At 45.6% G+C, this 12,811-nt stretch overlaps 1 protein-coding gene across 2 annotated transcripts; it reads right to left on the bottom strand.

Moving 5' to 3' along the window:
* Positions 1-5,053: 5,053 nt before the first annotated feature.
* On the bottom strand, positions 5,054-12,720 carry DNALI1 (dynein axonemal light intermediate chain 1). Of its 2 annotated transcripts, none has more exons than XM_044997649.1 (6): positions 12,455-12,720; positions 10,855-10,994; positions 9,824-9,993; positions 8,666-8,844; positions 8,062-8,226; positions 5,054-5,413 (listed from the first exon to the last, which is right to left on the bottom strand). In XM_044997649.1, the coding sequence occupies exons 1-6, from the start codon at positions 12,464-12,466 to the stop codon at positions 5,378-5,380; spliced, it is 702 nt and encodes a 233-aa protein (XP_044853584.1). In that variant the 5' UTR covers positions 12,467-12,720; the 3' UTR covers positions 5,054-5,377. The 2 variants fall into 2 exon arrangements, with proteins under 2 accessions (XP_044853584.1, XP_044853583.1); XM_044997648.1 differs by lacking the exon at positions 12,455-12,720 and adding an exon at positions 12,023-12,178.
* Between the last annotated feature and the right edge of the window lie 91 nt (positions 12,721-12,811).

The following is a 12,811-nucleotide window of genomic DNA, read 5'->3' as shown; positions in this document are numbered from 1 at the left end:
GTGCCTTTCACTAGCAGAGTTTTCTTCATGTACAACTTGCATTTCTATATTCAAAGCCAGTCATGTGTCTTGATACAGTGATAGATGAACATAAATACGTCCATACTGGGTCAGACCAAGGGCCCATCTAGCCTAGTATCCTGTCTGTCAACAGTGGCCAATGTCAAGTGCCCCAGAAGGAATTAACAGAGCAGGTGATCATCAAGTGATCCATCCCCTGTCGCTCATTCCCAGTTTCTGACAAACAGAGGCTAGGGCCACCATCCCTGCCAATAGCCATTGATGGACCTGTCCTCCATGAATTTATCTAGTTCTTTTTTGAAACCTGTTATGTTCTTGGCCTTCACACCATCCTCTGGCAAAGAGCTCCCCAGCCTGACTGTGTGTTGTGTGAAGAAATACTTCCCTTTGTTTGTTTGAAATCTACTGCCTATTAATTTCATTTGGTGATCTCCAGTTCTTGTGTTATGAGAGAGTAAACAACACTTCCTTACTTACTTTCTTCTTACCAATCATGATTGTATAGACTTGTATCTATCATATCCCCCCTTAGCTATCTCTTTTCCATGCTGAAAAGTCCCAGTTTTATTAATCTCTCCTCATACGGAAGCTGTTCCATACCCATAATGATTTTTGTTGCCCGTTTCTGAACCTTTTCCAATTCCAATAGACATTTTTTGAGATGGGGTGACCACATCTCCATGCAGTATTCAAGATGTGGTTGTACCATAGATTTACATAGCGGTGATATACGGAGAAATACCTATCTCATAAAACTGTAAGGGACCCTGAAAGGTCATTGAGTCCAGCCCCCTGCCTTCACTAGCAGGACCAAGTACTGATTTTGCCGCAGATCCCTAAGTGGCCCCCTCAAGGATTGAGCTCACAACCCTGGGTATAGCAGGCCAATGCTCAAACCACTGAGCTTCCCCCCACTATGTCATCACATTTGCTTTATGGTCTCTGTGTGCATAAAAAGCATTCAAATGAGTACATGGTATTCCCACAACAGCTCTGTGTAAAAGTGCCCCGGCTAACGTTAGTCCATGCTGTGATCTAGCACCAAATTAAAACCTAGAAACATAATTACAAAATTGCTTTGGAGAAGGGGTGAATTAAGAGCTGCAGTTTGCTGTATATGCAGGAGTCTCTAAACATAGCGTTGGAATAGCGGAAGTGATTGCTTGAATTCATGCCATAGATTAAGCTTTCTACCTCATTTGAGTTTAGCCATGTATTCAAGATAAATAGTGCCTCTAACTTCATTAACTGCCACTTACTCTGCTAGCCCAATCTCTGTATCATGAAACCACCACACAATTAGGCACTTCAGCGCAACTGCTTGCTTAGAGACCTGGGGAACGGGAAAGGAAGGGCTATGGCAGGTGAATAGATGCTGGACATGTCTGAGGCAGGGGGTGCATTCACAGGGCTTCCAGCCTACTAGCTGTTTTTAATCAGAATTTTATTAAGGGCCATGTTTGTTGTGGGATTTGAAGTAGGAGCAGCACATATGTTCTAGTGCCTGTGTCAGAATAAGGTCCAGAGTAACAAATTATTGTGCCTCTGGAAATGGCAGGAATGGGAATCTTTATTAGAAATCAAAGGCATGGTATAAAGTTAAGGCGTGAACCTGGAAATTCTCCCCTTAGTCATGTCTAAGGGGAGATGTGCGAGGTTATCTTGCTGGGAGTTCTAATCACTGCTAACACCAAACACTTGTCCACTTCATGGGACATTCCACCATTCACAGTTCTTGAGCATCCGAATGACACATGCCTTGGAAGTGTTCTTGTGTCTTTGGAGCTAGAGAATCACTGGGCCCTGCTCTTACTTAAAATGAATCCCTTGTCTTAATTCCTTGCTTGAGTGAGTAACCACTTCACAGCTTTTCAGGACCACGGCCCCCAGGAGTGATTCTGGCAAAGGAATGAGTCTGGGATAAATTAAGTTTCAGGCTGAAAATGAGCAAGGAAAAACTGAAGCAGTAACAGGAAATACTGGTTAATTAGGTCATTCACAAAATGGAAGTCTCTGCAGGAGACTAAAGTCTCCAGTGTTGGACTTCTGCCACTATTCAGTAGGAAGCAGTTGGGTAGCAGGCACTAGAGTGATCAAATTGACCTTTCTTAGAATTTGGAGAGTGACTGCGAAATGCTTAATGTCACATGGCAACTTCAGGGTAGGTTTTTTAACATCCTGTTCAAAAACTTCTCCTGCTACAACTTGTACCATCACGGCAGCATAAAACCACCTCTTTTGAGAGAATTTGAACAAAACTCTGTCCATTGGCTGTGGAAGATTGTGTGGTTGCAGTGAAATAGGAGATGGATACTTTAACTGAGGCTCTTCTTGCAGAACTATACTGAAGGCTGCAGGAGAATCAAACTGACTGAACACAGCTTGCAATATGTCCTTAGCAAAGAAGAAAATTCAAGTTGATGTAGTGACTGTACCAAGGCCTATTGTGAAAATGTTGAAAGAGGGAAGATTTCATTGCTAGAACAAAGGCCCTTAGTCTGTGGGACCATAAACACCAAACCCACCATCCCATGAGCAGGGTAACCTGTCCCTAGCTGATTTGCTTCCTGTATCTTCTGCTTGAAGGATGGGTTGCATAAATTTTTTCTTTAGAAAACCCTCTACAATCTTAACTCTCTCAATTTCTTCTTTTCTGGATATTACAGTCCAAGATAATGGAAAAAAGGATGCAGCCCTCATTTGCAATAACTTTCTCTATGCTGTGAAAACAAGCTGGGAATTATGACTTAAATGACTGTTACCCTATGATCCTTTTAATTCCTCCTCAGCTGAACAGAGTACAGCTGGTAGTACCAAAATGTAGGCTGAAACTTGCTTCAGCAGCCACTGTCACAAAGCTCTTTAGAAAGTCTGCAGATTCTGAAAATGAGCTTTTCTGACTCCAATTCATGACTTAAAATGAGTCATTTTTCAACAATATCTGGTTGTATAGAACCCGCTAGTTATGCAAGTGCTACAAGTGAAGATTTCAGTCACTCTTGTTAAGACAACTTGTGCTTGGATGAGCCCCAAGCTCCCTTTTTTGCAATGATATTAAGTCCAGATTCATTTTTAATGTTGAATTAATTCAAGGTGCACTGGGAATAACAATTGCTATTTTTAGAGGATTTTGGGATGGTTAACAGTAGCTTTCTCCTTTGAACTCTAATTTCCTAATTACTTCCCTCTTTAGTTAACAGAAGAACAAAACCCTACACAGCTGCATGGGAAATGCCTTTTAAGTTTTCGTTAGTGAAAAGTTAGTGTCTAGTTTCTGGTACATAGCAAAGAGATCTTTAGTCCTCAAGATCGGTGGTTCTCAACCGGGGGTCCAGGGTCCCCTGGGGTCCATGAGCAGGTTTCAGGGGGCCCACCCAGCAAGGCCGGCATTAGACTTGCTGAGGCCCCACTGCCTGGGGCTGCAGTCTGGGGCCCCAAGGCCCGTCACCCAGGGCTGAAGCTGAAGCCTGAGCAACTTAGCTTCACATGGCCCTGGGCAACTGCCCTGTTTGTTACCCCCTAATGCTGGCCCTGGCCTTTCTAAGCAGGAAAACAGTAGTTGTGGCACAGGTGGACCATCTAGTTTGGATAGTGGGGGGGAGGGAGCTCAAAGAAAAAGGTTCAGAACCTCTGCTCAAGATGACCCTAAATATTACATAAAGTTAATTGGCTATCTTGGGTTTGAGAGCAGGGCTGTCCTTGTCAGGTAGAACAAAAGCAGGTTTCAGCAAACATCCTGAAGTGAAAATAAAGCTTGTTTTAACCAATATGGGATATAGGCAATGCAGATAAATACAGCTATTGGCAACCTGCAATATTTACGATCAGGTACTACTGGGGCATAAGCTCTGGGGTTTGTATCTTATATCCTCTCTCCTGCTACATCAGATTTCAAAGGGTGAACTGAGGCACTGAAATTTGGTATACCAGCAAGCACAAGTGCATTAAAGATTTGTAGCTGTTATTTGTGTGACAATAGAGCCTAGAAGCCAGGGCGCTATTGTACAGGGTACTGCCCTGGCAAGCTCATATGAAGTAGGGTGACTGCTGCTGTGGCTGATTGATATTTGTACAATTGCTGCTTAACGCACACAGCTCCTTGCTGGCTATTTCTCCTCTCGTATACAGAGCTGCATGTACAGAAGCTGTCACTAACAGAGTTTCTAGGAAAGAAATGCTATTGCAGTGGCTACTGAGAAGAGAGCACCCCCTTGGCTGGACAGCTGGGGATACAATACCAAAACCAAACAATTATAGGTGTTCTATTTGCTGAAAGGAACTGAGGACACCAAGTGATCACACTTTTGGTTGGGTGGGCAATGTGGTAATTGTGCATGTTTAACAGTAGTGATGAACGGTAAAGAGAACTCGGGGCTGGAACCAAGCTGGGCTCTAGGCCATAAGGTTACAAGAGTTAACCTTCCATCGGGGTAGATGTGGCCCTTGCTAAGAAAGGCAGAAAATGCACAAAAACCTGCCCCCAATGAAGGGCAAATCTTGGCCTTCCTTAACTAAGACTGGCACTTTTAAATTGTCACAGTGCCCCACCAACTGCCTGTTGAACACTTGAGCCAAAGGTATCCAGTTCTTACACCAGGGAGGTACATGTGATGTATGCTAGGGCTCAGCAAACAGTAAAGCATGTCAGAGAAGTGCACTGAAAATAGTCAGATGTGGGATTCATTACACAATACCAATGAAGGTGCTGGCCCAGACAAGTGATTGGGATGAGGAAAAGCAGGGAGCCAATGTTACAGCATGCTTGAAAGAGCTATTCTTTCCCACATATACAACTCAGAAGAGCAGAAAGCAGGCTGGCCACTTACCATTCACATCCAGCATTACTGGCAGCTGTACAGCTTAGTAGAAAGCTCATGAGTCTGGACCTGCTCCCACCCCCGAAACAAAATACACTCATTTTAGCAGACTGAGTATTTGAACGGTAACCTCCATTTGATATGAGTCCAATGCTTTGTGTATGGTACTTCTGAAATCTGTACAGCATCTAACAGATCAATAGAGGCAGAGGTGCTACTGTAAAAAAAAGTTTATTAAAAATAGTATGACCTTAACAGTGATAGGTTAGAGAATCACAGAGGCAAATCCCAGACATGTTCAGCATACAAAAAGCTGGATGCTGAAAAGTCACTGAAAATGAGGTCACAGTAATTAGCAAAACATTTTAATCTACTAGAATAGGGAAGGGGAGAAGGAATACAATTCCAATGTTTCTAGTTACCTGAAGTGTGGAAATCAGGGTCACTTTATGAATGAGACAGACCTGGGTCACTAACCACAAATGCCTTGCTCAGAGAAAGATTTCATGAGTTCTTCCTGCAGGGCCCCACAAGGAAATCTACTTCTTTGGTGCAATGATGCCTTCAAGTTGGGCCTGAAAGACAAACAACTCAGTAAGTCCAACTAGACTCAATCTACACCCCACCCCCCATTGCTGTAAGGTGACAGTTCATTATTTCCAGAGCGAGGATGCTAGGAAATTACTGGAATACTCCAGGGGAACCAGGCCAGGATTTTCCTCCTGCTTATTTCATTCCTTACTCCATGTTTTATAAATTAGTTTGTTTCATTCTTGGTACAGACGTGTTGCATTATGAGAAGAAAACTAAAAGCTGGCCTTGGTTCCATTCAGTGAAAGACCCATTTTATAATGTAGAGTCTTGAAAAGGAAATTAAATAAAAGTTGCTGAAAAAGTGGTTTGTTCTCTGATTTCAGGCTGTATTATGCTTGCTAAGTTAAACATTTGGCTCTCAGGGTTTGGAATGCAAGCTCTGACTCGGAGACAAAAGTATCTGGGAACTGCAAATTTTTCAGTCACAGAGACAACTTGATGCCCAAGTCCTGGATAAAAGAACTTGCTACTAACACACAGGGAGCTTGTACTGTGTGAAACTTCCAGTACTTACATCAACAAAAGAAGTGGTAGCAATTGTAAGTGTACAGCTCTTTATAAATACTTCTGGCTCAGGAAAGGAATATGGATTTGGTGGCAACATATTCTTGGCCTAATGGCTACCTCATTCTGTGGCCTAAGACTCTGCAAGGTGGTCTGAAGCTAACAGATTATCTGAGGAAGTGTAAATGTGATGAAGTCAAAGGTAAGGAAAGTAGCTCTGAGTGCTAAGTAAAGAGATTTAGATCTGGCCAGGAAGTTCTGGGTTGTTTTAAATGGACATTTTTACCACAAGCATGAGGTAACTTTTCAACAGCAAAGACATGTTATCCTGGGATCAGCTAACACAAACCCTGCTTTCATCAAATTAAATATTTTTGGCCTGGAGAACCATCTTAATTGCCAAAGCCAGGGTGCTTTGTTTTAGAGTGAGAGTTATTCCTTCTGTCTCAAAGAGAACTAGACTGCTATGATCCACACATATCAACCAGCCAAGGACAGCCACAGGAAGAGTTATTTTGACATATTCTGGCTCCAGGAGAGAGCACTAGCAGACAACTGGAGAAGTACGACTAGTTACAATACAGTAGTTATGCTTTAATCTGATCCAAGCAAATGCTTCCTGCCTTAGGAACCCAGTTAGTAATGTGTCCCTGCCATTTACTATCTGTAATTCTGGTGCAAACAGAGGAGACAGACTGGAAGCTCTCAGAAAATGTAGTGATATTGCCATCGAGTTCCCATGAGGATTATGATTCCAATGCAGCTGAAGACGTGGTTAGAAAAGACTAAAGGTTCACAGACTCAGCCCATGTGACAGGTTCAGATTCAAGTTTCTTCCAAACATTACTTTGCCCTCTAGTGGAAATACACACATTTAAATTTGTAACAAAAGCACCTATCCAAAAGTTCTTCAACCAAGTCCCAGAGTTGCCTCTGACCCACAAGCAAGGTGTGAAGGTCAGCAGGTGGATAGGTAGTAAGTAGTTATTGCTGTGGTCTAGGTCAGACAGCACAGCTAGAGCTGTTTACCAGCTGTTTACATTAGGTCAAATAGCTAGCACTCCTGTGACAGGTGCCAGAGCCCAGGAAGAAAGGAGGAGGAAACCACTCCCTCCCCCCGGCTACAGAGGTGAGACCAAACAAGAAGTTAGTAGGATCCATTTTGAAGATGTAAACCACAGACTAATATGAATGGATTTCTGTGCTCTTTTATAAGTTAGCTCCCTAAAGCTAGGAAAGTTTACTATGTGTATCATTATAGAAGGGTTTGTTCCTGATAATCTGCGTTGTTTATAAACCAAAGAAAGAAGGTGGAATGTTGTTTTAAATTTTTAGCTATTAAAAGTCTACTTTCTGGGGTAGTTTCTAATTGCAGGTACACTGCTCACCCCCCACTCCACTCCAAGAGTATATGAATATTTTACAGCCTACTCTTTCAGTGATAGATGAGAGCCAATTACCATTACCTGTTACTCACAGAAAACCCCAGACATGGATGGGAGAAAAGCCCCCATTGCACTGAAACCCAAAGGAGTTTTGTCCCTTACTGCAATAGTTCATTTTAAATTGTCCCTTGTCGTAAGGGAGAGGATTCTAGTGTTTTCAGACCCACAGCAACAAAGGAATAATTTTGTCTTCCTTGTCTGCCTTACTTTGGGCTTTCTGTTTTGTACTTATGAGGCTTTAAAGATGAAACATTCTCAGATTCTTGGTGTCTTCTGCTGACAGCCAACTGTTCTAGAGTCAGGGCTACACAAAAATTTGGTCCTTGAGCATCAGTCAAGTTTAAAGCACAAACGTATTTTTAAAAAGTCCCTTAAATTCTGAAATCTAAAATGCCCCTGTGTCTAGGAAACAACTGCACTCATGCATTCAATAACTGATCAATTAACCAGCCATAAAAGGTTTGGGGTCATTTGAACTAATGGCATTATTCCTCACCTTATGGAGCTGCAGGGAGCTTTGAGAATTTGCAACATTAATGCAAGTTAGAGAGGAATTAATACATGCACATATGGCCTTTTCATTAAGAGAACAAAAGACTAAAGGAAAATTCATTTTCAGGTCTCACTATTTACAAAGTTGTTTTCCTACTAAGACACTGCAGTCAGGGTTCTTTACTAACCTTCAACTGCTGATTAGTTCGTTTCAAGAACTGCACCTCTTCACCATGTTTCTTCTCCTCTACCTGCCGCCTTTCACTTTCACGTTTTTCAATTGCTTCGCATTTAGCTTTCTGCTCATTCACTTGTCTTTCCAAATCTCGCTTTTCATCTTCTAATTCTGCAATCTTTTAAAGAATATAGACATGCCTGACATTCATTGCACGTTTTTGAAATACAATGAAGATATAAGTTATGCATTTTACAGTCTTTGAAAAATAAAAATGATAATAGCAGCCAATTTATCCATTAAAAAGCAGCCTCAGGGAATCAGCAAGATGTGTGTTTTGATGATCTTTACTGCCACCCAGTGGAACTAGAAAATTAAAAAAAAAAAATCTACAGCATATTTTGAACGAGATTATTGATGAAATCAGAAAATGACTCAAATTTAAGTACTGGAGCTGAGTGAAAAATGGTGAAGGTTTTGTTTGTTGATTTTGTTTGCAAAAAATTGTCAATGCTCTAATAGATATGTGAGAAAATATGATCTACTGAGTCAGCATGGGGAAGAGACATGTGTGTACCAGATCACAGGTACATTATGAAGTTAACAGCCCCACTTACTCTCTTTTCCATGTCAGATTTGCCCTGCTCAGCCTGTAATGCCTTCCTCATACCAAAGGCAACACTGCTCTCATACAGTGTCTGATAGGCAGCGATGGTCATTCGGATTTCATCCCTGACTCGAAGCAGCAACAGTCCCCGCTCTGCACAGTTAATCGTAACCTCACGGATAAGTTCATCTTTAAATAAAAAGGGCATAACAGTAAAGATAGAGGGAAAATGTTTTACATGGGTATCAAGACAAACATTTTGACATGGGCCAGTGTGCCTAGCAAGGTAATTATGGCCATGACATTTGAGGTGTTCAAGGCTAGGCAGTGTAGACCTGATGCTTCCTATTGCTAAGGAATTAACAAATCAATTATATTAATAAGAATTCTCTCTAAATCAGTGGCTGGTGTCTTCCTCCAGCCTCTGGGGTTGGTCCGTAGCAGCTGGAGGACTAGCATAGTGTCACCATGATGTTTAATAATTTAAGATGAATTAATCTAGTTATTGGAGTATGATCTAAGTGTGGTTGGATGAATCTTTCCCTCCCATGCAAATATGCAACAAATCCCAGCTTACTGTTCAATGCCCTGTTGCCACAGTAACACCTCCTCAGTGTCAGTTTGTATATAGACTTTTTAAAAAAATACTGTTCTGGATACAAGCTTACACTAAGAGGAAGCACTCTTGCAGCAACCGGGCTTCATCTATATGTGGTAGTTAGAGATGCTAGAGTGACAGACTGGGCAGCCTCAAGAGGGCAAGTACAGTAGGTTTAATAACAGTGCAAGCTTCCCGCGTGCACTGCCTCCTGCCAGTGTGCCTCAACCCTGCCCTGTAGGGACCCATTAAGGCTGAAAGAAGAAAGTGTGTGTCCATTCTGACTTTGGGTTCTTTGCTGAGACTTCACACAGGGACCTACTTGTGTTAATTCTGATGTGGACCTCTGCACCAGGAACTGAACTGAGATCAACAGGTCCTCAAACAGGCATGGGATGGTAATGACTCTCATTCCCTATTGACCAGGGTGGATTGGAACCCATACACCTTACATGAAAGTCTCTATTTCCCATTCCCTATGTCCTGAGCTATTCAGAAACTTCAGGTGTTTTAGTATCATACAAATAAGCGTTTTGCTATGGTTTCTGGGACCTGGATGTATTCACTAACCAAAGCATTGTGAGTAGAGTTCCCTGCGGACAGGACAAATCCCAGTTTCTCGAGCCTGTCTTTGCTGTAGTTTGAGATCCAGCTCTTCCTGCAGATGAACTACATCCATTCGGGTACTGGGAGTGGTGGACACCTGCTGAATCCATAGCTGATTGTCTTCCACCCATTCTCTGCATCACAAAAGCAGCACAGATTAGTTTGTTAGCCATATTCATTGCCTTCATCATAGCTTCACTGCCAATAAAAGCATTGACTGCTATCAGCAACAACCTAGGAGCTGCCCCTGGATAAGGTTTAATCAAGCATATGCTTAAGCACTGATTTCCACCACAAACTGAAAGAATCCCATTTTTTTTTGTTCACAGAAGTGAGCAATAGAAGCATTCTCTCCACCCTCCATAGTCAGTACAATTGAGAGACAATGTCAGCACAGCTTGTCCTGATCCCTAAACAAATGCTGCCTTTGCATCTTTCATTATCCCCACTGAACTGGCATTTCAACAACAGAGGGACCGACAGCATTCTACACATGTACGGAGCAAGGCAGGAACTTTTAGCTACACAACACTTGTATGACAGCAAACGGCTAACTGCACATTACACGACCATCAAGCAAGACACAGGACTTAAAAAGGCTTGGGGACTGCTGCTTTGTGTCTAATACAGCAATGTCAGGAATTTTTTTTTGGATTATATTACTTTTTAAACTGATGTATAATTCATCAGGGGCATTTGCTACCTCAATACGTCATTGAGGAAAGCATCTTTGTCAGATTCAGAAAGAGCCAATATTGATACAAATTAGACAACTCATCACCCAGCACAAATAACCAGATATTAGATGGGCCACATTCATTGACAGGCACAAACATTTCATTTAGCTAGAAATCCATCCTGCACTCTCTCCCCAACACCATTTTGTGGCATTCATTGAATCCCAACTTCCTTCGCCCTCCATGTTAGAATTTTACATTGCTGACTTCTCCTGGGATCCTAGGACCATGGTGAAAGGGGGAAAGACAGTTTCTTACCTTGGTGGCAGGATTGCGTTTAAGATTTCTTCTGCCTGTTTTGTTGGATCTACAGCTGTAGGAGTCGTCTTGGGTTTTGGAGGTGGTGGCACAGGTCCTGTTGACGCAGGCTGCTGAGGACTCACTTTCAAAGAACGCGCCTGCAAATGAGAAACATCCTGGGACTATACAGGCAGGGAACACATTCCAGCAATAATGTGTGGGGAAGCAGACCCAGAGAGACACTGGGGCAGAGGAGGCCACTGATCCCACAAGGGAAGCCAACCTCCCCCTCATCCTCTGATCCCCCACTCCTTCCTGCCCATTCTCCCATTCGCACACCCCTCTCCCACATGTTCAGAGGATCTATGCAAGTCAGGAGAAAAGAGAAAGCCCTTCCCCACAAAGAGTGTCAGCACACTTGGGGAAGGAAAAGCAGGCTCTTTATGGCCCTTTAAGGACTTTTCTCACAAACACACACAGGCTCCCTATGTCCCCGTCTCATACACACCCCCCCAACAGGATCACCCCTAGAGTCCCTGTCTTAGGCCTTTCACATGCTCCATCCTTTACATCCCTCTCTGCCCCCCCACCCCCTCTTCCCATGTACCCCCAGCTCAACCCTGACTCCCCCACCCATTCCCTCCCCACAGCTCAGCCCTCCCCGCACCCCCTCTCCATGTACCCCCAGCTCTACCCTGACCCCCTTGTGACCCCCCCACTGGTCAGCTCTCCCTGCCTCCCCCACATCTCTCCCCACGTACCCGCAGCTCAGCCCTCCCTGCCCCCTCTCCCCATGTACCCCCAGCTCAACCCTGACCCCTTCCCCACTTCCTCCCCACAGCTCAGCCCTCCCCGCACCCCCTCTCCATGTACCCCCAGCTCAACCCTGACCCCCTGGTCACCCCCCCCCCACTGGTCAGCTCTCCCTGCCCCCCCCACATCCCTCCCCATCTACCCCCAGCTCTGCCCCCCGCACCCTCTCCCCGTGTACCCCCAGCTCACCCCTGACCCCCCCTCACAGCTCAGTCCCCCCCGCCCCCCCACATCCCTCCCCATCTACCCCCAGCTCTGCCCCCGCACCCCGTCCCCATGTACCCCCAGCTCAAACCTCCCCGCACTCCCAGCGGTTCCCCCCCAATATCCCAGTTCGCCCTCCTACAGCGCCCCCCACCCGCAGCCCCTTCACCTTCGGGGAGCGCTTCTCCGGGTTGCGGCTCACCAGCACCGGGTTCTCGTAGCAGAGCAGCGAGTCCGCCGGGGGGATCATGGCGGCGCAGAGGTGGTGCCCCCCCGCACTCTCCCCCTGAGCTGTGTACCGTCACCATGGCAACAAGAGTCAGGATGTCCCCCCCCACCCCGCGCTCGGGAGCGGTAAAGGCACGAAGGCGCATGTGCAAGAGATGAGACACTGGCTGGGCGCGCATGCGCCGTGCGTGCGGAAGGTAGCCGATGGCACCGGCGCATGCGCAGAGTGTAAAGCGTCTCGGCCTGCCCCTCAGAAGTGAGCGAGAACAAGGCGGGGCTCACGCGGCCGGCCCTCCCTCCCGCAGAGCCGGAACGCGCTGCCCGCGGCAGGTGTAGTGTACTAAAGCGCTCTCCGTAGTACTGTGCGACTTACGGTACTGGGCATGCTCAGTACATCTGCTGAAGCCACTGCCCTTACTGGCCGGAAGAGTCTGCGGACTGCCCTTGGCAGGGCAAAGGGGGCGGCCTGGGACGGGTCAAGCCGCTGGAGGCAGCATTAGGCGAGGGGCTAAAGGGAGGCGGAGCTGCGCCCAGGAGCGAGGCGCTGGCAGAGGGGGTCAGATACACCACAGCGGGCCAGGGCTTTATAGCGCCTAACGCCCTGCATGCCCCCCACCCCCGCCCGGGCTCCTCGTGCCAATCAGGCGGGGGCAGGGGCGGACTCCCCGCCCCTCGGCCCCAGCCCGCCGGTTAGCCCCTTCCCGGGCGGGTCCCTGGGCCCGAGAGCCGC

This window comes from Mauremys mutica, chromosome 23 (genome assembly GCF_020497125.1).
Source record: "Mauremys mutica isolate MM-2020 ecotype Southern chromosome 23, ASM2049712v1, whole genome shotgun sequence".
NCBI classification, from domain to species: Eukaryota; Metazoa; Chordata; order Testudines; family Geoemydidae; genus Mauremys; species Mauremys mutica.
The sequence above is the reverse complement of the archived record's forward strand: the minus strand, read 5'-3'. Positions and strand labels throughout refer to the sequence as shown.

What these genes read in the sequence shown, in the direction of transcription:
- DNALI1 (XM_044997648.1), bottom strand. Translation starts at nt 12,103, where the DNA reads ATGATCCCCCCGGCGGACTCGCTGCTCTGCTACGAGAACCCGGTGCTG. An exon ending in CGGAGAAGCGCTCCCCGAAG is followed by an intron (nt 10,995 to 12,022) that starts GTGAAGGGGCTG and finishes TCTCATTTGCAG; the next exon opens with GCGCGTTCTTTGAAAGTGAG. An exon ending in ACTCTACTCACAATGCTTTG is followed by an intron (nt 8,845 to 9,823) that starts GTTAGTGAATAC and finishes TTTTATTTAAAG; the next exon opens with ATGAACTTATCCGTGAGGTT.